This window comes from Epinephelus fuscoguttatus, linkage group LG13, assembly GCF_011397635.1.
Source record: "Epinephelus fuscoguttatus linkage group LG13, E.fuscoguttatus.final_Chr_v1".
NCBI lineage: Eukaryota > Metazoa > Chordata > Actinopteri > Perciformes > Serranidae > Epinephelus > Epinephelus fuscoguttatus.
Window position 1 is genome coordinate 13,944,229 of NC_064764.1, and position 27,492 is coordinate 13,971,720.

At 38.6% G+C, this 27,492-nt stretch overlaps 1 protein-coding gene across 11 annotated transcripts in view; it reads right to left on the bottom strand.

Moving 5' to 3' along the window:
- The window catches only part of stxbp5l (syntaxin binding protein 5L), a 185,575-nt gene that overhangs the window by 33,167 nt on the left and 124,916 nt on the right, over positions 1-27,492 (bottom strand). For 7 of the 11 annotated variants that reach the window (XM_049593231.1, XM_049593227.1, XM_049593225.1 and 4 more), the window contains exons 8-20: positions 27,159-27,282; positions 23,327-23,402; positions 22,731-22,885; positions 21,547-21,619; positions 20,299-20,446; positions 19,165-19,232; positions 18,601-18,641; positions 17,075-17,289; positions 16,627-16,802; positions 15,870-15,995; positions 10,219-10,370; positions 3,722-3,790; positions 2,408-2,473 (exon numbers count right to left, since the gene is read on the bottom strand). In XM_049593231.1, the coding sequence (XP_049449188.1) occupies positions 2,408-2,473; positions 3,722-3,790; positions 10,219-10,370; positions 15,870-15,995; positions 16,627-16,802; positions 17,075-17,289; positions 18,601-18,641; positions 19,165-19,232; positions 20,299-20,446; positions 21,547-21,619; positions 22,731-22,885; positions 23,327-23,402; positions 27,159-27,282 (1,489 nt within the window). The remainder of the gene's footprint in view (positions 1-2,407; positions 2,474-3,721; positions 3,791-10,218; positions 10,371-15,869; positions 15,996-16,626; positions 16,803-17,074; positions 17,290-18,600; positions 18,642-19,164; positions 19,233-20,298; positions 20,447-21,546; positions 21,620-22,730; positions 22,886-23,326; positions 23,403-27,158; positions 27,283-27,492) is intronic. The other 4 variants (XM_049593232.1, XM_049593228.1, XM_049593226.1 and 1 more) reach the window with 1 other exon arrangement.

The following is a 27,492-nucleotide window of genomic DNA, read 5'->3' on the forward strand; positions in this document are numbered from 1 at the left end:
GTGGGAAACAGCAGAGCCCTTGGTGGCCAGAATCCTGTCAAATTATTTTTTCACAAGCATGTGAAGTACCTTGGTGCTGGCAAAAATCCCCAAAGCTTTTATTCTCTGTAAAACACATCAGACTAATTGAATATTTGCACACAATGGCACCACTTTCATGCCCCAGCATTCACATACCCCTCAGGATAAATGTATGAATTTATCAGCGGCTAATGATGTCTTAGTACACAAAGATCAGCAGTGGCCCATCCATGTTTGTGAGAAAAACACAGTTTCACTGTACCTCTGCTTAGTTCAAAGACATAATATTTTTAGTTCCCAACATCCTACACTTACCCCTTAGCGTCACATTTTCCCAGAACTTGTTTAACTTAATTGCAAAGAGTTCTGAAGTTTCAAACTATTCTCCTCCTGCTGGCAGGTTTAGCAGATGGAGAACTATTTCTGGAGGTTCAAAAAGATACTGTTACATTGTTTTTTTCTTGTCCTTGGAAGGAATGAAAAATAAAATCAACTTTATCATACATTTTCCAATAAATGAAGTAGTGCTTAGGCATGTATGGAAGTCAACTTGTGCCATTGTGTTAAAAAATGATCTTGTAAGTCACTGCAATGAGAAACTTTCTTAAAATAATGAGTAAGAAGCTCAAAATAAAGAGTTAAATATCTTAAAATGACAAGAAATTTTCTCAAGTTAATGAGTTAATATGTCAGAATGACAAGAAACTTTCTTAAAATGGCAAGTAAGATCCCAATATCATGAGAAATGTCAACAACAGAAACTTTCCTAAAACAATGACATACTATCTCAAAACAATGACTTAGTATCTACTTCAGTGCTAACTAACTCATTAATTTGAGATATTTACTCATTATTTCAATAAATTATCTATTACATATATTTTTATTTTAGTACAGTTTCTCATTATAATGACTTACAGGATCTTTTTATTCATCACAATGGCTGAAATGGGTGTCCACACTTAAAAATGACCACTAAATTTAGTTGGCTGAAGGTTAATTGTTTGGAAACTGAAGCCTTATAAAGCACACTGAGCCTTGAGAACACAGCATGCATGCTTGGCAGTGTCTTAAGCACAGATTCACACACTCTCTCCAGTTGACCTTTAAGCTCTGAATTTGCTGAGATAAAGTGTTTTCCCACAACAGATACAGAAGCGCCTGCTGGGAAATGTTCTCATCTCTCTCCCCCTCCATTATGCATTTCAGTTTCTTTCTTCGCAATCACAAACACTCCCTCTTTTCATCTGCCCTGCCTCCAACCACACAAACCTTATTATACTATAAACAATCTCAGAGTTTAAAACCTCATCTATTGCATCCGACCTTTACTCAGTACACAGGAACCTCTTACATTATCGTCTGATCTATGATCATGAGCCACCGTTCTCTCGCACCGCAGCTTATCTCTTGCACTCAACTTCAAACCATCACATCTACCATCGTATTGCATCCATCATCCTGAGACCCAAAGCAGGCGACAAGTTAATGAATATAAGATTAACTGCAATTTGCATTTACATTATATGCTTCATCACACCATTCCCCTCTAAAAAGGCATGTCTATTTCATTATACATCCTGTAGCATTTAATGCAAGTCAAGCACTGCTACACACTAACATGTCAGCAAATATTTAACTGAAAGCAGTGCACAGGAGGTTTTTATAATATATTATGGATGACACAAATAAATAATTTAGCCAGCTGTGAGAGCTGTTCTGATCTGATCTCAGATATTTAAGCCTTGATTTTATAAAATTGTCCAGTTTACTCCCACATGTTATGAATTGCAGGTCATCACCACTGCCGCCAGCTGTTGGATCAACATTGGTTTGGGGTAAGCATGCTATTGGGTCTGCTCTCTTAAGCCATCTCTATGCTTTGCTCTCTTTATATTTCACACTCTGTCCCTTTCTGCTGGCTACTTTTGTGCTATCCCAGGTCCATCACAGGACTTGTCACTTAGTCCAAGAGAAGAAGAAGAGTTGGACAAGCAAGAAAGTCACTGGAATCAAGAAACACCACCCAAAAGCTGTGACCAAATTCCATGAGATAGGTCCCAGTATATGCAATCAAACTGTCTGAAAACTACGTCACATTTTCTCACCAACAACTTTCCACTGGATGTATTTTCAGCACGTCTCGCACTTTTTCGACAACTCTGAAAACCTCAAACATGAGTTGCTATTTTTAACAGCTGCCATTCTCATCAGGTGAAGATGCTCTGGTGATGGGTGAGGTGTCCACAGGCTGCATACTGAGGGTATAGCTCACATTTAAAAACAAAGGCATCCCAGCAAAGCTTCACCGTGCCAATCACAAAATACATTTCCATACAGGGAAGGTGGGCCTGGTAGTGTGTGTGTCCGTGTGTCAGCAGGTTACCTGAGGTGGGCGACTTGCTTCTCTCCATGTCAATGGTCTGCTGGTTGTCAGAAAGTTCAGTAAGGCCTGCCACAACCAATGGTAGCCAAGAGGAAGGAAAAATAGAACACAGACAACCTGTCAGATAATTTTACCCTTGTCAGTTATAGGAATAAAATAGAAGTCAACTTGGTTGATGTCAGCCACGCAGAGCCCCAAAAAAAAGAGTGTAGACTTACTCGGTCCTCTACAATTCAATTCACAGTATCTAATTTTTTTATTTCTGAATGTCTGATTTTATTGGAATATATGATCCTTACTAATATTTGACATTTGCTTTTTACCTTTCCCCTGTGAATGTTTTTTCATTTTGTCTCCTAGGAGCAGAGTGGCTGAAACCTGATTTGACCTGCACTGCAATCTGTTCAATGCATGGAAAGTCTTATTTTAAATTTCCAAATGCAAAAATGCATTAGAATGTCAATTGCAATACAATAATTAGCTATATACAGTATGTAGTGCAAATCTCAAGATAAAGTGTCATTTACAATCAAAATACAAAACACAACAGAGACAAATTTGATCAGGATCTGATCAAATCTGATCACATGCACCAAGCACAGGCTAAAACGAGAAGTAATACATCCTTTTAAAAATCCACCACAAATGCTGAAATTTCTCATTCGTGTTCGTTTTAGTCTGACTACAAATGTGGGGTGTTTAAGCCATGTCCATAAGTGCTTCATTAACAGCCTCACTGAGTCGTCACAGTCCAAAAAATTTTGATTAATTTAATTATTTCTCTTCAGTAAAAGTTTCCAGCAAAACTTCTTAATGCAAATTTCCTTCAATCATTTACACTCTCTTTACAAATGATTGAAGACATTGAAAGGGACTCTGATTAAACCTTTATTGTCATATAAAATTGAGAATTCCTTTGTCATTGTCAACCAAAAGCACACATTTCAATTTCGCAAGGCCCAGTGGATGACAGGGCTTTATTCACCCCACTGATTATCTTTCAAATATACATCACATGGATCATATAATATTTATAACTGCCCTTACTTAACAGACTCAAAGGAGTGGCTCTCTGCAAAGGACATACCGTTAGACATGACTGGAATAGGACAGTTCTGTTTTATATGGCAGAAATACACATATAAAACAACCACTTTCATTTCAGTCATCTCTTTGGCTTGTCCCTTTGCTTTCAGTCCACATCATACTCTCCAAGTCCCTATGGTGACCATCTGCATCCACTACAACACTGCCCCGACCACCCACCCCCACACAAACACAGAGTCCCCCAGCCTTCAGGAAGGCCCGACTTACTCTGATAGGATGTACGGATCCTTTTCTTTGAATCTGAATAAAAGTTAGACAGGCCACGCATGCAAAACTCTGTCAGGCAGGCCCGCATGCCCACATCAGCAGCCACAGAGTCACCAAAAGGTAGGAGGAGGAGGAGGAGGAGGAGGAGGAGGAGGAGAGGGAAGGAAGGAACCGTGGAAAGGATGGTGGGCAGGAATAAAGAGTAGTGTGGGTAGAGATTCAATGCAGAGAGAGATGAGATAGGACAGGAAGGTGGGAAAGAGAAAGCGGTGGTAGAGTGGTGTATGAGTAAGGTAGGACAGGAGGGAAGTAGAGGAGGAGGAAACAAGGTAGAGAACAAGGACAGAATGTGACAGTAAAGTATGAGAGGAAGGATAGATGAAGTTGGGACATTTTAGGACGAAGGGAAGGGAGGGAGGGAAAAAGGAGGGAAGGGGGAGAGAGAAGAACACACAGGCTTAGAGTGGAAAAGAAAGTGAGAGCAAGCAGCAACCGAGTTAGTGTCAGGGGAGGACAGACAAGAAATACCCGCTACTGCTCCAAACCCAGAAAATGCTGATGTGATCGGTCATTTGCACAAGAAGTAAACTACTGTACTAGCAGGCAACATACCATTACTTACAAAGCAGCATAAAATAAATCTCTTGTTGCATTTAAAGCTGTGTATGGTAATTTTATAAAAAGATAACTTCTTTCATATTTGCTGAAACTGTTACTATATTCACACAGAACTAAATGAGATGGATAATCTGTGAAAAAAACTAACATTCCTCTGCCTACTGTGTTGCCTTGTAATGCTTCTAATGCCCTTTCTGCATGTGAATGAAAACAGCCAATCAGAGCTGTTGATCAGGTCAATCGCTGCCCGTGAACTGCGGTCAAAGTGTCAAAAAAGGCAGCGCTGATCAAATATGAATCAAGATTCTGTTACTGCATTGCCTATTTCTTATTTCAGATGTTTTCAGATACATATTTTTGTCTGGCAGGTGGACGGAGCTTGGTACTTCGGTCGACTGTTTCTAACATGACAGCCAGGTCACAAACTTTGCCATTCTACAGCCAAACAGTACACTAAAATATTTTCTTAAAGGGCCAGTGTGTAAAATGGGTTGAAAACAGTGACATCAGTGGTCAAATTCTAGATTGCAGGGCTCACTCACTCACCCCTCCCGTCGGGTAAATGACGGTGGCCTCGTAGGGACAAAAAGCCTTGCGCAGACACGAGTTTTTCAGGAGTAGGTCTATCTAGCGACAAGGTGAATGTTTATTTAGAAATCTAAACCATGTTACGATACTGTAATGAAACCCCCCCGAGCAGGAGACCAGAATAGCGTTCGGGAAAAAGGCCCGTTTATTTGAGCACTCCAAAAACTCCGGTAACACTCCAGGGGGTAAAAGACTCCGTCCCAAACTCTGACTCTTTTCTGGCGTAACACACACACACTTCATACACACATACTCGTTTACAATACCTATCGGGGACCCCCTCCCCTCTCTGCTCCGCCAATCTCCAGCCTGCACACTGACTGACAGCGTAGCCTGTAAACAGAGCTCAGCTGTTTATTTAGCCTAGTAATATCTCCGGACTATAGTAGCTGCAATGGATGACTTTGAACGCGATTTTGAAGAGTTTCTTTTAGCGGACACAGATCCAGAGCCATACCTGTTTGAGCCGGAGTACACAGATGAGAGCCGGAGTACACTGAGAGGGCGAGAAGAGAGGCTGAATCCTCCGCTCCCATTTTGCTGCACAGAATGGGATTCGGTACTACCATCGTTGGGGAGATATATCATCAGGAGGAAAAGCGCCGCAGAGAGTGCATCACAAGGAGTGAAGTTGCGTCTTCTTTTCCTCGCAGATGACGGTTCGGGTTCATTCTCTCCTGTTGCGTGGTAAGTGTGGTCCATTCGCAAACTTTACAACTAAAAAAAACTTTTCACTACTCTGCGTCAACAAACTACTAACACTCTCTGCTGTTTCCTCTTCCTTCTTCCTTCCCCCCGCTGTCTTCATTGGTTTATTTATACACGCGAAACGCGTTCTCTGGCTGGCTGGATTGTCCACTCGGGCTGCCTTACGTACTGTACATGGCGCCGCAAGATGGCGACCTCTCTAAAGCAAGGCCCTTGCTATATATATATATATATATATATATATATATATATATATATATAAACATAATTAAAAGGCTATGAAAACCAAACGAATTTTATTTTATAGCGATTATACACTTATATAAACATATTAATGGGTAGAATATTCAGATTCAGATTCAGATTTGACAATAAACCATGCCAAATATTACATACTGGCCCTTTAAAACATCTGTGGCGAGAAATATTCAATGCAGTTACAGAATCTTGAGTCATATTTGATCAGCACTGCCTAATTTGACAGTTTGACTCAACATTTCAGGAACAGCACCAGGCTTTGAAGCCAATGTTACATAGTGGCCAAAGTGGAATTACAAGGGTCAGGTTTGTCAATTGATGCCACTGGGCCCAAAAAATCTAGAAGAACACACAATTAAATCATTTTATTTTCATTCAATTTAGTGGAGCGTTTAACCGGAAATTAGCCACTCGGCCATGCTAGCTGTAAGTCTCTGGTGGGCTTGCTCTATGGGCACCGCAATCAGGAGATACCAGTACTTGCATACTGCAGAAATTAAGCTTTTTTGGCCTTATGCGCCACTGAGCAATTTTCAGAGGAATGAGCAGGACCCTGTCTCCAATCTGTATCCAGGTCTCTTTATACATCCATGGTTTGACTGCAGTTCACGAGCAGTGATGGACATGATTGACAGCTGAGTTAAAGACTCCTCGACTCTGACTGGTTGTTTTCTGTAGATTCTAACGAATGATATTAGAGGCGCTGGGAAGGAGGAGGGACATGGTTTTTGTTTTTGCACAGACTAATATACTTCTTTCAGAATACAGTAACAGTTTCAGCCAATATGACACAAAGTTATTTTCAGAAAAGTTATGAACTTTAGCTTTAAATAATTGCTTTATGTTACATTTTGCTCAGATGCTTTGTGCCAAAGGCCTACTGTCCCAACAATGTTATCAATAATGCATTATAATTTCAGAAACACACCTAAAGTTACCAATAATTAAGCATTAGGGATGAACCGATTGTGAAATTCTAGGCCTATAATAATAAAATAACAACTTGGCCAGTAGCAGATTTTTTTTTTTGTTTGTTTTGTTGTTATTTGTGTCCCCATTTGTGCCAGAGAATCAAAGAATTCTACACTATAAAAATAACTGAACTGTTTAAAAGTTATTCAGTCCTTCATTATACTTTGAATGAGCACAAATTCAACCATACAAATCTATGAGACAACTTTGAGTATATCCTTCTTTCACGTGATTTTTTTCTAATAACTGCTTCATTTTATATGATGTGTAACAATTCCCTCTCTAATACCCATTCTATATTGCTGTGAAACCATGAACAAATTTCCCCTTTAAACAACTGTATTTTTTCAATTGTCTCTCCCAAGTTTACTGCATCCATTTGTCCCAAGGACATCCCAGGGAAGATCTCGTTCCAAACAAGTTTTCTATTGTCCCTGGGATGTTAGTTCTGAGCCCTGCTTTTCAGCCTGCGCAAATTATTGTTACACAACAGAAGAAACATCAGCCGCTGCCATCACTGAATGTCATCTTATTTGCTGATAGGCCGATGGCAGTCAAGATGAATACTGGCTGATACCGATGTGCAGCCAATAAATCGGTGCATCCCTATTAAGCATCATTTTATAAAATGAATATACTAAAACTGATTGACATATATAGTACACCCATACACATATGTGTGGTGACAACAGTTAAAATGTTGTGGAAGGACAGAAAACTATGCTCTAAGAAGTTATAACACTGCACAAAGAGAAGAGGCCAGCAACTCAAAGATATATTAGTGCATGCCATGTTTTATGCTTGGCCTTTCGACAGTGTTTTTGTCACTGAGTATTATATCAACTCCAGCACTGCTAGCGCTCAAGATCATAACACCACCTCCTGGGGTACCGAAAAAGGGCACAGTTGCCTGTTTTTATTTCCCCTTCCATCTCCAAATTGATTTTAAAGACCCATCACAGAAAGACTTTTACAAAAGAGGAAGTTGGGAACAATAAGTGCTGTGGTAGTCAATAAAAGCACTTATGCAACAGCAAATGAAGAAAGTGGGTTCTAAAGACCAAAGTCATCCCTCCATCTACAGTAATATTCCCCTTCACACAAATCCTGAATACCTGTAAAGCATTCTCAGCTACACTTGTGGGAATTATGTAATAAGAGAGCTCAGTACTTTAAATTGCTTAGAGGACCTCAGACATCTAAAATATTAAACCGCTGGAGCTGCTATGCCCTCAAATCCTGAGGTTACTGTCGGGTCAAACAAGAAAAGTGCAGCTTGTGTTTTAAACAATCATTTCTGTATGGTAGGGCTAAATATCTTCACATTAAGTATAAATAAGAGCCTTCAGGGACCATCATCAGCCAAGATCAGTAGCAGAGAAAAAAGGGAAGCAGGGGTCAGGAAGTACAACAAGACCTCTGTGGCTTTTCACTACAGATCTATGCTCAAGCAGCACTAAAAACAGAAAGGACAGAGAAACAAATGACAACATGCATAATAATGCCAACGTGGAATGACACGCAGCCTGTTAACATGCACTTCATATCATAGTGCAGATCTGTGACAGGCAGACTGAGATGGACGGGTGTTTTTGTCTTTGTATGTAACTGTGTAAAAGAAAAACAGAGCCAAGAGAGAAAAGAAATAAAGTTGGACTGATATAGGTTTTTGAATGCTGACACAGATACTCATATTTTTGGATTTTACTTGTTGATGGACTATGTTTTTTACAAATAGCCAAGTTCCCCCTTTTCATGTCAACTTACTCCAAATACTTACATATATTTTGCGTTTACCTGAGATGTTTATTTCTATCAGGGCAAAGAAGTTTCTGATAAAGCTTTCGGACTGCTTCACATTAACAGTGAAACATAGGCAGTGAAGGTTTTCAAATTTTTTACTGAGGTAAAAGTAGAGTTGCTGCAGAGTAAAAGTATCCAGCAGCAGCCAAATTTTCACTTCAGAAAAAGGACTGTAACTAAACATTCTCTTTATGCAGGATGGCCCCTATTGTAGTGTAATATTATTATATATTTCATATTTGTTAACTAGTAGTGAAAGCAATACGCAGATCCTTTACTTAAAGGTCCGGTGTGTAGGATTTAGGGGGATATATTGGCAAAAATTGAGTAAAATGTAAGAAGTTTATTATCTTTAGTGTATAATTACCTTATAAATATTATGTGTCATGTTTTCTATAACTTTAAATGAACAGGTCCTTGTCTATGGAGTTAAGGACACGTTAGTAAGAAGTCCATCTGCAATGAGCAGCATTGGAGAAACACTGTTTTCTAATGTGAAACTGCTTTATTCAGTGTTTTTACTGGTTTAATTCACCGGGTTTCTTTGTTCTGGAGAGGAACAGACCTCTGGTAAAAACTTTCTGAGCAACACCACACAATAAATTACTTAATTGCAAGTAAATCATGTCTTGTATGCAAAACCCCTAATTGAGAAAAAGTTGGTAAGTATTGTAGTGTCAGAAAAAGTAAAAGCATGCAATCGAATGGCCCTTTTCAGAGTTATATGAACACATGCTGTACACATCATACTGTTGGATATTTATTACTGAAGAAAACTTAATGCTGTGGCTGGTGGAAGTGAAGCTTAACTACCTTTTATGCTGTTGGCCAGTTTAAAGTGTAAAAATATTAAACATAAATATTTATTAATTTATATTTTACAATATTTAATAAACCATAACCTTTAAAATTGTTCCTACAGTTATTATACTTAGTTACCGCAAACTCTGTTTCGTCTTTTAAATCACTTCTAAAAACCCACTTTTTAAGAACGGCTTTTTGGCTTTATGTTTTAATTTATGTAACCCTGTATATACCATGTGCCTGGTGTTTGGCCCTTTGTACGTTTCATTTTTTTTATTATTATTAGTATTACTATTAATATTACCTTTCACCCTGGAAAATAGATTAACAGTAATAATAACAATAAGATATTTCAATCTTAGTTGGAATCTGGTTAAAATGTCCCTATATGTAGGGGAAGCCCTTTGCCTGATCAATGGTATTGATCAGGCAAAGGGCTTGAGAGCAGTATTACTGATCAGCACAGGATATATAATCAAACCACCTGCATCACTGATTTCAAATTACTGATGAAAGTTGTATATATCAGTCTAACCTTAGAAGGATGAATAGAAACAGAGAGAGGAGACAGGAGAAACAGGAAGAACCAGTAGAGATGGAGGCATAGAGGACAGGAGAATAGAAAAAAGATGATAGTCAGGATGTAACAACATCTTTGACACATTTCTGTGTGGCTGCACACTGAGTGTTAGTTGTATACGTGCATGAGTGTGTGGCAGGATGCCAGTGGTGCGTGCTTGTGCTACCTGAGGTGGACTGTCTGTTCCTGCGGGGGGAGCGGGTAAGGCGCTGGTAGGGGTCGGCAGCTCCATACAGATCCAGTGTTGACATACACAACAGGATGGTTTTCTGCAAGTAGTCCACCACCGCTAGGCCATTACAGTTCCCAAACGCCAAACTGGACACACACAAACACAGCAAGGAGGCACGTGCACATGCACAGACACACAAAGACATATTTGCATTTACATGGAGGAGAAAGAGGGCTATTCAGCTGAGACATTAACTCTGTTGGCAGGTTTATTTCACCAGGTTATTCTTCTCATTGACATTAGAGTTCCTGCATGCAGCACTATCAAACACTGCCAAATTAACTGTGACATTTTGGTGTAATTACTGTCAACAAAAGTCTGTCTTTATCTCACACTGCTATTGCTGCTGTTTTTGAATAATAATACAAGATTTCCCACAAGCCCCATTGCCACCTGCTACCCTTGGCTGCTCCAGAGCCGCTGGCTTAACTGATCAAGAGAAACTTGCTGGCAGTCATTGTTTTTGTACAAAAGATGTTCCAGCTGATCAGGCACTGACCAGAATTGGACAATATTCACAGCAAATGGCTCTATCAGCGGTCTTTCAATCCAGAAATCAGAAAATAATGCTAAATTAAGTGAAGTAGATAAATAAATGTCACTCATACTAGCTTCTGCCCAGTCAATCATTGCTCTCCTGTATCCACCATGCCGATGTCTGGCTCAGTTAACATTACTGTCATGTGGAAAGCAAATCACTCAGAACACACTAGAAAACCAACAGGTGCAAAGGCAGCAGTGGCCAAACCCTGCCCTTATCCAGCCTTTCAATACAAGCAGCATTTAAACACAGCTTGAGCCTTACAACAAAAAAGACATTACGGGGCAGCGTGGCATTTATAGATCAAATCCAAAGGCTCGACAGCTGAAGAAAAATGCTGGTGAAGAAAAGAGTCCTATTGGTCATCTGTGTTATTGTTACGATCTCCCATGTCTTACTTGCAATTACAGAATGTCCAAAAATAATTCCATCAGTCAAAAACAAATAGCATTACTACCCTTACTGTTGTACAGACTTTTCTTAATTGGACATACATGTAGCCAAGAGGAGGCTAGGCCCAGTGAGAAGCTGTTAATTAGTTTCATGAAATTTAAACTGTCACAGAGGTCTCTTTATGCACTATGCACATTCATAAATGACACAAAGCATTTAACTAAGACTGGATAAACAACAGTGAGCCTCTCCTTTGGTATCCACATTCGTGCTATGAAGGTGACCAGAGGAGACAGCCTTGTGCCTCTGCGGTGCCTTTAGTAATACTTAAATACATTAATGTGGCAGTGATTTATTGCTGTTAAAACTCTTCTTGTGGAGCCACTGTGTAATGTGCTTTTATGTTAAAACTGTTAAAACTCTTCTTGTGGAGCCATTGTGTAATGTGCTTTTATGTTGCTGTATGTGTGTGTATGTGATTTCGTTAGAAGTTTTGAGGGGAAAAAGCTAAAAAGAATGAAACAAAATAAATCAATTTCCGCAATTCTATTCAAGCTGTGAATTGCCTTGGAGGAGAGAGGCAAATGATGGCCTTGCCTTGACCCCTATAGATCTTTTTTTTAAAAGAGCTGTGATTTCATTGGTTTCTGCCGACAGCGCATCTATTCACACCAAACCATACAAGTGGCCTTGAAGCACTCTAAACTCAGGAAGTCAATCAACTTCCCTTCAACAAAGCTGCACATAATTTTTGAAATTTGAAAAATGAACTATATAAAAACTGTCAGCCATTACTCAAGTCAACATCCAGCACTTCAAAAAGCATTTCAATTATATGCTATCTAAAATGAAGGATAGAAAAAGGAGACAGAAGAAGACAGACAGAAATTATGCCATTAGCCCACTGGTGATTCGGTACAGACTCAGAGGTCCAGCATATTATCTGAAAATTAAATTTGGCAAGTTCTGACTGCCGGCCTGCACACACTGCAGTGATGAAAGCTCAATGCGGGCAATTCTTTTGGGTCGTAACCCAGCTTTGTCTGTGTGAACAATTTTGATATTCCCTGTACTATACTTTAAGCAAAGGTGGTGCTGGATATGGCATTCCATAATCATTCCCATCATCCCAATATCCAAATGCTTTTAAGCCGTCATTCTTCATAAGCCTTTACTATACACTACTACTTGCTATGTGTCATTACTACTTATACACACTTTCACATGACAGACTGGCCTATTTAATCTTCCATCTCTATATATCTTGTTGCAGCTGCTGCTGATAACTCATATTAACTGTCCATGACCTTGACCTTCACTCAGTTTATTTAGTGTGAAATCCATAGCTGCTGGTAACTTCTGTGCATTGGTCTGCAATCATAGCAGTATTACAAACGTTTATCAATGGAGAAAAAGGCCAATGGAGACACAGATACATACAGATAGATGGTCAGAGCTATGCATACACGCATGCTGTGTGTGGTTTAGAGTCAGTAGGATAGATGATTTCTGGGGACTGAAGTTTGGACCACTGTCAAACTGTTCCTTATTGCTGCCTTTTGGAATCACCACTAAGCAATTCCTTTGTTACAACTTTAATAAAAAGAACTATCTGGTGCTTTGCGACAATTAACAATTTAATAATTAAAAATGTTCTGTGTCTCTCAGGATGAATCTTGTTGTTTCCACTATCTGCTTTCATTTCAATAATGCTGTTATGACAGCACTATAAAGCTGAAGAAGTGTTAAGTTTAAGCTACCATTGCACCATGAAATAATCAAAGCATTTAAAAGCTTTGTCTTTAATCAGTTAGTACAAACTCCTCTAAACTACCACAGGGGGCTGCTATCCTACGTGCAGACTAGCAAAGACATGGAACTGATTAGCACCAAGGATAAATAATAAAACTAGGATTACCACTTCAAACTTGTATACCTCTGCGAACCTGTCATGTTGCGGTTATGGTTAACATCCATGTGCAAACATGGATGCCTCACACACATTGTCCCCCTGGAAGCACAGATGATCTAAAGCATCAGCACAGCTTCAAGTTGAACACCCAAGATTAGTGTCACCAATTCATCGTCTGACCAAACGTCTCCCCCTCTGTTTGAGTTATAATGTTAAATAATGGCCATAAAAGTGTTTTTGCAGGACATTATGATGTCACAATGAAGTTGACTTTTGACCTTTGAGATATAAAATGTCATTACTTCATCATTTTCAGTTTTACCATAATAAGCATATGAATTGGGGGTGGCTATGGCTCAGGAGGTAGAGTGGGTCGTCCACCAATCAGAAGATCGGCGGTTCAATGCCTGGCTCCTCCAGGCCACATGTTGAAGTATTCTTGGGCAAGATACTGAACCCCAGATTGCTCCCAAAGGCATTGGTGTGAAAGTGCACTAAATGGTTTAAAGCTAAGTATCAAGTTGGACCTTGTGTGGTAGCCTCGGCCATCAGTGTATGAATGTGTGTGTGAATAGGTAAGTTTAAAAAATATCGTGAAGGCCCTTTGAGTGGTGAACAACTCAGGGTTCCTACACATTTGGAATTTCAAAATTCCACACTTTTCCATACCCAAATTTCCAGACTTCTCGGTTGTTGTTTTTTTTTTTTTTCCAAAGAATATGCGACATCTGAGTAAATATATCATTGTATCATATTTCACATCATATTTAATTATTCTTAATAGCCGATTGTAGCCAAGTACCATAATGCAGTGATACAAACACAGGTATGGTGAAAAAAGGAGTTAGCCTCTGAACTTCTAGGGGGGTCCGGGGGCATGTCCCCCCGGAAGAAAAGTTCAACTATATTAAAGTTAAAATACATCAGTCTGGTGCACTTCGGGAGCAAATTTAGGAGGCTAGATATATGAAGAACTTCGTGTTTCTGTAAACAATTTTGGCCACAGTAAGGTAAATATCTAAAATATGCATTAACCAAGCTAAAAAGGCCAGAGAATGTCATGAGCAAAAGTCCCCAGTTTGCTTAACAAAGTGACAGTGTTAAAAACAAAAACAAAAAAGCAATATAGGCTATAAGTCAATAGGTCAGTATTAATATTTTATTGTTCCAAGTTTTCTATTTCCACTCTGGTTTTAAAACAGTTTCTAACAAACAGAGAGATGCTTTATAACCACACTAAACACATATCCTAATGATGATTTTAGCTGCATTTTAATGGTGTAAACTTTATTTTATCCTCAGGGTGACAGCTGACAGTGTGGATGATTTTATACTCTGCAGCTCAGAATAACTTGAGACACCTGATAACTGGAAATAAAAACTAAAGAAATAACCCACATTGTTCATTAGCTCCCGTGATTATAAATGTAACATTTCGATCAGATAGACCTCATCAGTCATTAACTACTTTTACACTCTTTGGTTCGGTAGCAGAAACAGTCTGGAATTATTTTAAATTTCTATTACAGTATGTGATATTAAGAATGATTTCATCCTGTCATCAAACTAAATAGCGAAAAATACTCTGTACTTAAGTCATAATAATTCTTAAATGTGCCTTAGCCTACTTTTAATATTTGTAAATTATTATTATTATTATTTCTAGTCTCTACATCTGTTAAATCAGACAAGCTGATGTTCGCAAAATTATTGACAAGGATTTTTTATCTGTTTTATCTGTCTTATTTTATTCTGTTGTAGCCTATGATTACAGGCTGTCGTTACTTAGTTGAAAATAACTGTTTTGCCGTCACTGAAACAGAAGTTTTTTACAGATAGACTACCGTTTCATCTCATATGAGGATGAGTTCATGATGATGATGTCGCTCCTAATTAACAACTCCACCTCTTTCTGAAGAGGAGCCCTGCAGTGTGCGAGCCTTTTCTTTACCTGCTCAGCTTTCCACATTGAGCTCAGCACCTGCACAATTTTGTTCATGGATGTGCGTGCTTTTTGCTGCTTTGTCAACTCCGCCTCTTTCACATGAACGCGCTCATTGCTGGAAAACACAGAGATGACAGAGCGAGTTGATAGCCAGCTTTGTAGTACTGGTTATCCTGGATGGGCGCTGTTAGGCTCTGTGAAGCCAGCTCACCTAAAGAAAGCCTGGCTATGTTAAACATGCATCGTAGTACAGGCTGACCGGGGGAGAGCGAGTATCAGAGCGGAGACAGTGGAGTGACGGACTGCGGGAGAGTATTCTCCCCTTCCTCAATGCAGTTCCATCATGTAGCGTGACAAAAATAGGATTTATTATGAATTGTTAAGGGCATCTGTCAGTTAAATTATTTTTGGAAATACCAAATTTTCTATTTTAGAAAACAGCATTTTAGAACAGTGGTAGCTAATAGTCTGGAAACATAAATATTTTTCCATACTTTATTTTTCATTTTCCATACTTTGTAATACCTGGAAATTGATCAAATTTATTTCCATACTTTCCATACTTGCGTAGGAACCCTGACAACTAGAGAAGTGCTAGATTAGTACAAGTCTGTTTACTAAAAAACATGTTTTGTGAGGTCACAGTGACCTTGACCTTTGACACCAAATTATAATCGGTTCATATTTGAGTTTTAGTTGACATTTGTGACAAATTTTAATAAATTTCCTCAAGGCATTCTTGAGATATCACGTTTGTGAGAATGACATGGACTGTCATGCATCTGGAGACTTACAGGCCGTAGGCAGAATTAATGTCCAGGCTGGTGATCTGTTGTGGAGGTTCTCCATCTACCCACAGCAGCTGAATGACCAGCTCTGCCTGGTAGCCAGGAGGGACCCGAACCATCCGGTCCTTCACCCTGAAACAGCCAGACAAATAGAGTTTAGAGTACTGCAGTTAGATGCATATATCTGTTACAAATGTGCATGTATAATCATATTTTTTAAACATTCTAAAACAGTATATGGTACTGAGCATGGCAAAAGTACAAGTCAAACATGGTGGTGTCCCACCAGTGTTAATGGCTTTAACAGGCGAATCACAGTACTTACTTTTAATCAAGTCAAAAAAGACATGATGGCGACACAAAGGGCAACCTGTTATTATATACCCTCATCTTCTAACACATCTAGGACACTATAGTACAAACACCAAGCTGTTGTCAGTTTAGATGTACAGAAAAATAAAACAAAAATCAACAGCGCAGCATTCATGCCCAGTGTTTGCTTAACTGTAAGCTGGATCTTATCATTTATTATGACTATTGAATCATTTCTTGACAGAGTTTGCTTCACTGTTCTCCTGTGCCAAGTTCAATTGTGAGGCTGTTTGACACAAATAATTCCTCTAATTCGAAGACAGAGGGTCTTTATCACCAGCTTCTTGTTACATCAATATGCCAATAACTGTGCTGCACTGCAAAACCAAATGGTTTGTCAAAACATATATTTGTTGTGATATGTTGCAGACATAGTATGAGGAGATCTTACTTAAGGCAGGGGCTGCTGTCTTTGCTACCCTCAGATGTCCCACTGCCGGGGCTTGCTGGGTGTTGGTGGTGGGGTTGGGGTGAATGGGAGCCAGACTCTGAGAAGCAAGGATTGTTTTCATTCTCGGAGGGAGAGATGACATCTTCTGTCTCACACTGTAGGCGCACCTCTAGTGACTGAGGATGACACATACAAAAATATAGATTAATCTACCTACCGTAATTAAACCTACCATGATGGCCAACTTGTTACTATAAGTATATAGTACCACAGTGAATTACATCTACTGATTTAGGTTCTTGACAATGCTGGATATGCATAAGCAGAATCTAAATTAGATCTATAGCTTGGTTCAAAACATATTACAGTCACTTAAGATTTCAGAGCAGGAGTATGTTAGAACTACAGTGGACCTTACTTATACTCCTTTGACTTTCATCACACTCACCACTATCTGAGTGTTGGCGTCATATTTGCTGAAGCGATACAGGATGATGTGGGCTGAAATGCCAACCACACAGAAGATGCGACTCTGGGGGCACCAGCTGACCATTTGAATAGCAAAGGGGTCTTCCTCCACCAACTCGGCTGCCCTGCCCTCACCTGCCTTTGGCTTCTCAAACGCTTTAGAGGTCTTCATCTTGTACAACATCTGTAGTGTGACTGGTTATAGAGAAATGGTTCATTTTGGTGAGAATATTGTGAATACAAAATATACTGTAAATGGCAACATACATTGAGGAAAGTGAATAAGGAACATTGCTAGGGGTTGAAGCACTAATATGTTGCCCAGTGCAATTGGATTGAATTTGAACAAGTGGGACAGTGGGCTTCTGTGGTACAGGTGGCTAAGCTTTACCAGGCTATGACTAAAGAGATGGAAACAAAAACTAATTCACTGTCTGTTTTGGCCTTTACATGAGATTTTTTAATAATAAAAATAAGATATAATAACAGCAGCCTAGTTCTTTGACATACCCACTATCTGCCTTTCATTTCAGTTTTGTAGAGGTTTTGAGGCCTTGCTATTCTCCATCATCCAGGCAACAATATATTTACAATACTTATTTCATACCTTTTATATCTCTAGTCTCCATTTGCTGGGCCATTTTCACCATGCACAACTACAATAAGTGCAGCTGTATGAAAGGCGTTGTTAAGTTATGTAACTGAGAGGAAAGTGACCACAACCCTTCTGATTTTACTTTAGACAAAACTATGGTGAGCCTTTGTCAACGAAAACAGCTAAGGTGCTTGGAAGCATGCACTCTCATGGTTTGCGCACAGTTCAGTTTGTTGATGAAATGAGGCTGAACTTGAGTCATTTACAGCAAAATATAAATGTAAAGTAACAGAAACAAATAAGGAATACAGAAGAAAGCAAAGAAGATATGAGGAAAACAAATTACAAAGCTTTATGTGTGCTGCATAGAACAAGAGCATTACCTCTTGTGGGGTTTTTTTGTTGGTTTTTTTTTGGGTTTTTTTTGACAGGATGGCAAATAAAAATAAAATGGTTTCATGTGTCTGTATTTTGATCACAAAAGGTTATCACAATATCTAAGTGGCATGCCAACACACATTTCTACGTTGGTATAGTGAGTGTCTGTTGGGCTGGAAAAAGTTGGTATCACTAAGCCATCAGCACAAAGAAAGAAATTTAAGCCTCGGCAGATTTGAAGCAATGCAAGCAAATGTCATCCACAGGCCACAGCTGTCAACAAAAGTCACTTCAAATAATTTCAAGAAAATCATGGATTTACATGCTGGATTTTTAGAGCGTCGACATCTGTGAATGTGACCTGGCCCATGTGTTTGCATTATTTACTCTAAACAATGGTACTATTAATTTCATGGAATTCATGATAAAATATCACTTATTCTAATAAGCTGTGTAACAAAAGCCTGAGTTGAACAAAAGGTATCACTTCAGTACAACTCACACAGACAGAAAAGCTTATCGAGTGGACTTACTTGCAGATGCATCCCAGAACTTAATTGATCCATCAGCATGTCTGCACAGAGAGAGAGAGAGAGAATAGTTCTTTTATCTATTAGGCAAAATTAGTGAGTTAATTACTCTGAGAATGGATCAGGAAATTAAGGGAAAATGCAGGGCATTTAACCTTGCTCCTTGCTTTACCACCACAAATCCCAACTGTAATAAACAATACGGCCTCCTCAGATCTTGAAAATTGGGCAGGGACTGTTACTGATTTTAAATGTTACACTCTGCAAGATTTGAGTGATGTCTGAAAGCAGATGAGACCCAGTGCACAAACAGTTTAACATCCCTGTCAAGCCCTTACAATGCAGTATGCCCCTATGCTGGGCTGTACTGGATAATACATTACTATAGGCACAAAATATAAATCACAGTCATCCTGTCATGATGTGAGTTAGGGCATGAATATGCAGTAGATTCTCTTTTAATTGTGATTGCTATTACTGTGCCTTTTTCTCCTAACATCTTGGGTTAATGGACGCACAAGCTCTTTCAGTACCGTCAAAATATTGTTGTTTATATCTCTGACTTACCCTGTGATGATGATCTCTGGGTAGGTGTGGGAGCCTAACGTCCATGTTCCTCCACTGACTGGCCACTCCTAGCATGGTTACAGACACAGTGTAGATTATTTTGAAAACCCATCACATTATCTATTCCTTTTCACTCACTGGGGATTTAATTATATTCCAAAAAACTTGAATTAACACCCTGCGGTAGTATGCTTTCATGCAGCAGTCAAGTTTGTCTTACTGTGAAAACAGGGATGCTTCACATAATCTCCCCCCTGGCAACAGAAGATCTATACAATCAACACAGTTTCAAGATCATAAGTTTATTCAAGATTATTATTTTACATTAGTACCACCAATTCAATATTTGAAGAAATTCCCTCGAGGTGTTCTTGAAATATCGCGTTCATAACAATGAGACAGACAAGGACATCATGACCTTGACCTTTGACCTATGTCCACCGAAATCTATTGCGCTGTCATTTGTCCAGATGAACATTTGGGCCAAATTTGAAGAAATTCCATCAAAGCGTTCTGAGATGAATTAAACTGATGCAAGGCCACACTGACCTTAACCACCAAAATTCAATCAGCTCATCACTGAGGGATGAGGGGATGTTTATGCCAAATTTGGAGAAATTCCCTTGCGTGTTTGAGATATTGCATTCACAATAATGGAACAGACGGACGGACAGATGGACAGGAGACGGCTACAGCTATTGTCGGAGCAGAGGCATAACAGATTTCATTTCAAAGCACAGAACAATCATGTTGGATTTTTGCTTCAGTTTCCAACAACACATGCTCCCAGCCTCAAACACAAAACTGCACTGACTGAAATCACTCCTGTGTTAATGGTAACCCACAATTTGCTTCAAGCTCATCGCAGCAATTATTCTATAATGCTAATTTTTGTTTTCATAATTTCTAAAGATTATTCACATTACAGTAACCTTGACAGACCAAAGCAGTGGTGTCCCATTACACAAGCACCTTTTATAATTTTTTTTACAGCATCTTTTGAGAGCAGTTTTTATATCTAAGGTTGTAGCAGATATGTGAAATTAATTACCAAACAAGACTAATACTAGCAAAAGAAAAAAAGGGCAAATACAAAAAGTAGGGTATTCCTTCCTCACATTTTCCCTTTCCTACCTTTTGACTGTAGCCAGTCTTCTTATGTTTAGCTCCTATAGAGTAGAGGATGGGGATAATGTCAGGTGGACAGTCTGCAAAATAGGCTGTGCAGGTAACTGGAGACTCATGGATGTCCATGGGGTAAGGATTCTCAAAGACAGGGAAGCTGCAAAATACAGGCACATGATATGGTTTAATACAATGAACTTCGCCATCACAAAATGGGCACAGAGGGAAGTTGAAGTCATAATTAAATAACAACACGGAGATAACTAATCTGTTTGTACACTACATTATCTGTTAAATGAAATCAGAAAAATATGCATCAGGGTTGTTTACTTTATCTACCTTGAAAGTTTTAAATTTCTAAGAGACAGCATTACTAAAATGTATCACAATTTGCAATATCTCATTTTCTCTGACTCAGTGACATTTTTGTTCCATATATCATCAGACTGGGGAGGTAAAAAATGGCACTGCTATGTGCCTGTATGAAAATATGAAAGATGAAAGATTTACAGGCGTGTTACTGTATAACATATTCTAATTGTTCATTTATCAGTACACCTTATGAATATGAGCGTGAGGATACATTCTGTGTATGAGCTCTCAAGTCTACACTCTCTCGGTGCAGGCCGCTGACTTATTTGTCATGGACAGTTTAAACACAAATTAGCAGCTAATCAATCAAACTGACAGTGTGGACAAAAACAATCTGGACAAGTTAAAACTACATTACAGCTTATCAGGAGATATTTATATCTAACAGCTTTAATTAGGTAACCTAATTAACTAGGCAACCTAATTTAAACCCTCACACTGTGGGCCGAATTTATAGTGCATTGCAAGTATTCCAATGTATTCCCTGGCCTTAGGTGTTAATCTGCCACACATGCATCACATCAGCACCTTTCACCTTCACTTTCCTTCCTTCCCATAGCGATAACAAGTTAATTTAACTGGAGCCGTAGCATTTTCACCCCGAGAGCAAAGTGACATGTCTTTATTCAAAGGACAACATCTGTCCTCTATTTCTCCCTGAAGTATAAATACACGAGTGACGCTGGTTAAATCTTTAACACTTTCATTTTGCTATTGACTGTGACAGGATTTGGCTTACGGATGAATGGTATAAGTAGTGTTTTTCCCCTGACGTGGTGTCAGGTGATATTATCTAATGTCAAAAGTTGACATGTGATGATGGAGCTCTCTCAGTCAAACACATCTTAGCTGCTGGAGGTGTGTTTCTATATGTGAAACACATACTTGCTCTGTGTCAGATCCACCACGATTAAGTCCTTCTCCAAAAGCACCACCACTGCGTAAGGCTCCTGGACCTCTGTAAGATACAAAGCCAAACTGAAGAGGATAATGCTTAATCCATACTTACATCAGTTACAAGCACACACAATAGACTTTTTAAAGTGTTCCTGGGATAATATTTCAATTATCTACAGCCCGCCTTATGGCATCCAAGTACAATCTCAGAATAGGGATCAAGGGTGCGCACATTCTAGCAAAAAAAAAAATAAAAATACTTTGGCGCAAGACAAAAAAAAAACAAAACAAAAAAAAACTCTACTGCAGGAAACACTGTAAGGCTCCAAATAAATGAATACATTTCTCTTTGCTTGGCAACATTTTAATCTAAAAGATCAGTTTGAAACATTGCCTTACAAACAGAAATAAACCATTTAATCAAAGCCTAATAAATGGTCCAAATAAATTATTTCTCTTTGTGTTCTACAATTGTAGATCGAAATGTTTCCATAGAACGTTACTGGCCTTGCAAACAGAAATTTAGAATTTATTTGGAACCTAACAGTGTGCATACCTACTTTGTACCCTGCACCTCAGAAAAATTTCCTGGCCAAAAATAACTCAGGAAATGTAACCAGCTTTTTTACATTTGAGAGTTTTGTACTATTGATTAAATTCCAGTCACAGATACAGTCACCGAATAGTTCAGATTGTTGAGCAACACTCCCTATTGTTTTTAAGACATTTAAAAAAAAATCATAAAACCTGAAACCTGCTGCACATCAAAACCAAAAAACATCTGAAAATAAACTATTTCCTGAGCAGTTTACACAATGTTTTTAAGAAGAGTGGAAGAGTCTTCGACAATTTTCAGCCGAAAACTCACACTTTCTGTGTGACTTTAAAACCATAAAAACTACTGACAATCCAGACAGTATGTAACACTGTAAGACGGGTGGAGTCTTTGACAACAGCGTGAGTTTGACTTGTGTGTAATTTTTTAAGGAAAATGTTGGATTTGTGTCCTGGGTGTAATCACAATATTACTAGATGGCTAGATATTGTTATGGCAGCTGAAAACTCACAAATGACATCTCAAAACCTGGACAAAAAAAGGTAAATCTTTCTCTATGGCATGAATCCAGACAACATGTAACACTGGTTTTGTCATCGTCCTTGTATGCACTCACCGTTGTTGTAAGGAGTCTCGCAGAGCGCCATGAACTCAACAATAGGATAGTCCATCTCCAGCACAGTGATGGCCTTGCCATGCATGATTGTTAACGTTGGCCGCCGCCCTGCCTTGTCATATGAAAGACCTCCAGAGAAGATAACAAAAGGCTCGCTGTTGGGGAGGGATAAGAGGAACGAATTAATAAAGCAATTAATCAAACAATTAAATCATTCATAAGACATGTATGTGGCTGACAATCTATTCATAAGCCATTTACTCTCAGCCACTTACCAAAAAAAAAAAAAAGTGCTTTTAAACTGTATAATTTATCAAAATTAAAATGTGTTTTTTCACTTACCCCTCCCCATGAGTACATTTTAAAATCCTATAATTACAAAATAATGTTTTTGCCAAAAACTTGCTTTTTGCTTCTATTGGTGGGTTTTGATTATCACCAAGCGTGGTGTCAATCTTCATGTTAATTTACTACATGCTGAAATAACCACAGGATGAATCTCCCTGTGATTGTTTTCAAATCATTATGTAGTGTAATCAGGAAACTTAATGAAATCAGACAATCTCGACCTGAATATCTGTTTAAAAGGTGCACACCTGCTCCTCGAGGTCTTGTATTCCACTTTGAGTATGGGTTTACAGGACTCCTTTCTCCCATCCTTTTGTATCTTTCCTGAAAATAGGAAATGGAAAAAGAATGGGTGACATTTTAAGACAATACTGCATTTACTGTAAACATCTCATCTTGGTTCCACCAAAACTGATGCACACTTTTTGGCATGTAAGCAGTTCGAACAGGTAGCTTTGTGTGTACCATGAGACTACTGTCAGCTCTTTATATGTGTGACAATTCAATTAACTGAATCATCAGTGCACTGTAGTAGTCTACATGTTATTTCAAATAGTCCCAAGAGTAGACAATGCAAAGAGAAGAGCACTGCCAGATTAAGAAAACAAAAAACACAGCATTTCATATGATAAACCAACAAAAGAGAACCTTTGTTGATTTTAGTTTTATTAATCTTTTTCCCCATTTCATGATTTTATTTAGCATTCGTACGTCCATAGCTGTTTCATTCAGTGGGCGAATGTGACACTTTAAGCTCTGAACCTTTTCCTCTAGAGCTGGAGTTATCACATCAGTAGTAATACACACTATGTCTCTTTGAAAAACTGACCATGGCATGGTTCTGGCACAAGAATTGTACTTGGGCATAAAAAAAGTGTTTTTGTTCATACTTTCTACTTCACTCTCTGTGTACCATGTTTCCAATTTTTCTTTTCAGGGAGCAGCAGACCAAAATCCGAGTTAGCACATTACAGAGAGTTATTTTTTTCTTCTGCTTCACATAATAAAATGATTATGCCTTTGATATAAAGAGGAAGTCTCTCAGCTGGAAGGCAGTGGGACCTTGGGTTTTACATCATGGGCATAGTGCTCTGAACAAAAGCTTTTCTGAAAAAATAAAGGAAGCAGAGATTTCTAAACTGTGAGACTTACAAAATGGAATACAGCAAGATCACATAAAACACAAATGAACAAGCAGAAAAACATGTCTTTAATAATTCTACTGGCATGTGTCTGTGCTGCATCTATCATCTACGTATGTACTGCAATGACAGCTTCAGCTTTTTTAAATTTATTTTTAGTATTTTTCACTAAAAGCCATATCTAAAAAGACATTTGGCTGCATGATAGATGAAACAAAAGTTGACGAAAATGGTCAGGGTGGATGTTTGGTGTACAAAGCACAGGATGCTGAGACCAGATACCAGGGTTTCTGTTCTGCATCCCACAGGATTTTAGGTGAAGGCTGCTAAAACACTTAGTTGACAGCAGGGAAAGATCACGGCTTTTGGTTAAATATTGAAAAAGTCAACATTTTTTGTGATTTAAGTCAGCTTTGTAGACACAATAATCAGGCGTTATTAACAGATATCATAGTGGGAAAAAACAAATTATATACATCAAGAGTGAACATTTTGTTGGCATATTAAGAATAAATATTTCCAGTTACGAAGGAAAGGTTTTGTCACTATGTAATACAATCTGGGCAGGATTGTATTTCCTATATATACTCGAAGTACATGGGATTTCAGGTGGTTTTAAGTTGTTTACACATCGCTTCTCATGCACAAATTCTATCAGGCAGCCAAAGCTCTGGGTAACAGTGACTTATCATCACTGATAAGGCTCAAAGGCAAAGGATTACATACTGAAATGTCAAAGCAGGAAAGGACAAAGAGAAAGGAACCAGAAGAGCAGAAAAATAAGAGTATAAAGCCAACCCTCTTGGTAATGCTTTGATATTGGTCAAACTCATGGCTGTATACAGACACATAACATGTGTCTGGGTAACTTGCATTTACTGTTACATTTATGTTCACGACATGACCTGTACAGATGACGCATATGAAAGAAAAGTCACATGAAACCTAAAATCATCATCTTCCTTCAGTTTTCAGAGGAAAATCATAATGACTAAATGTAATGTGATGTAATGTAAACTAATCTCCCAAAAAGATCAACATCGGCTTCCTTTTCTGCTCTCTCCATCCTCCATGTCATTCCACCTTGTAGCCATCGCTCTCCTCCTTCTACCCTTCAGGTTATACAGCAGTTCACATTATTTGTGCAAGCACTAGCTTAAACAACTGTTTGTTCATTTGTCTCCCAAGGACACAAGTAAACTTATACCTTGACTGTTGTGTTTCGATACTGACCTGAAGTGCAAAAAGCATATGCAATACTTCCCACACTGCACACTGGATAGACATGGATCCCAGAGTATACAGTATGTCCAGTTGTTCCCATGCTATTTGCCATAATAAGGGCATTGTTACATACCAGATATTAAATTACTATCTAGTAAAGGCATTTTTAAAGGCATGTTTAAGCCACAGCATAGACAGAGTTGCATATACTGACTTGGCTGTACTCCTGCGATGCTCTCTGCTACAGCAGCAGGGCACAGAATATAAAATGTGCCCTTTTCATAATGTTTTCCGGTTTCATTTGGATTGAATGACACACCAGACCTATCTCTGGTTAGGCTATTATTCCCCCAAAATGGCAGAAAGCATGGACACATCAAATGAAAACTATTGTGCTGGTTCATTAAATATATTAAAAATAATACTGCTGCTGATTTATTGTCATGATAAAAACAAAAATGTTAATAATCCAAAAAGTGACAAACAAGGCTGGATTATTGCTGATGACTTTTCTGTGCAATGGTACTATATTATCAGTGTTAGTGGGAATACAATTATATCATGCTGTCAGTGTAGGGGGGCAGCAGGCCTCCTAACACAATGATACAGAGTGAATGTGAGCACTGAGGCATTAAAATAGGATGGTAAATTACCACAGATTTAATGGGTGTGTGTGGTGATATGGTGATTGGTTTACAGAACCAGAATCAGTTCATTTATTAAATCTATTTTGGATGAGAATAAGTGCATTTATTTACTACTAGAAAAGAAGGAGACTGCTTCATTGCCAGGAGATGACATGTTTACTTTTTACTCTCGTTCTTTTATTCATTTTCAACTCCCTCTGCCCTCTTCCTTCCCATTCCCTTTCACTCTCACTTTGTCTAAGCCTGAATATCTGACAAAAATATCTGGCACATAAACAATCTGGTGGCATTTAACCAAATCTTCAGGCCTGTTGCCCTGCCCCTATTATTCATTGCTCATGTCCTTCCCTCTTGCCTTCCTGTTTTGTGATTTTGCCTGAGATCACAGCCCACAGCACGAGACTATTCATCACCAGAGATCTGACAAGGTCGGAATGCCCTGCCAGTGCACAAAGCCCGCCAGAGTAGGAGAGACACAGACTGAAGACTAGGAGGAGTACAGACAATTACATGTGGTGTGGAAATCATTCAACAAAACCAGTGTTGAAGTATTCTCACCTGACAGACAAATAATCTAAAGTGGCGATGGCAAACATCACACATCACAAGGACTATTATTTTCAGATTTGCTTCGACATGCATTTTAAATGTGCAGGCACTTGGCAATGAACTTGATTTGAATAAGACAGAGTAGATGGCTACATGGTTACACACACACACACACAAATAAAATACTTTCTTTAAAGTTTAAAGGTCTAACTAATAATTAACTAATATTTTTCATTGTTGCATAAAACACAAACATTTGCAATTTGCAAACATTTACAATACGACACTAAAATAAAAATGCAGCTTCTCTGTCTACATGCACTGTATCTACTTGAAACTGAACCCATAAACAACCTGTGTGAATCATGAATTAATTCTACCATGAACACATCAAATCAGAGTATATATAGTATATTTATCTCTGTACACTGTTTCTGAGTAGCTATCAGCCCAAAGACCTGTTTTTCCTAGCATGTTAAGTCATTTGGAACAAAGTATACTGTGAGTGTGCGTCTCACCATGAGGGAAGGTGACTTGGAATGGCCTGGTGGTGTTTCTGAGGTTCCACATCGACAGGCTGCCATCTGAGTGACTGCACATGAACTGCTTCCCCTCATGATGCCAGCTGACTGAATGGATGGCCTGTACCAATGAGACAGAGGGAATGGATTTTTACAAACATATCACATACACAGTATGTTAAATATTTAAGACTAGTTTCAAAAGAATAATCTTCCAAATCTGTCTTTATTTCGTTTGCTTCTTTGCAGTTATGTTACAATTATGACAAGCGAAATCCAGATGGAGGGTATGAAGTTATTAATCCATATACTGCATGCATTGGAAATGGAG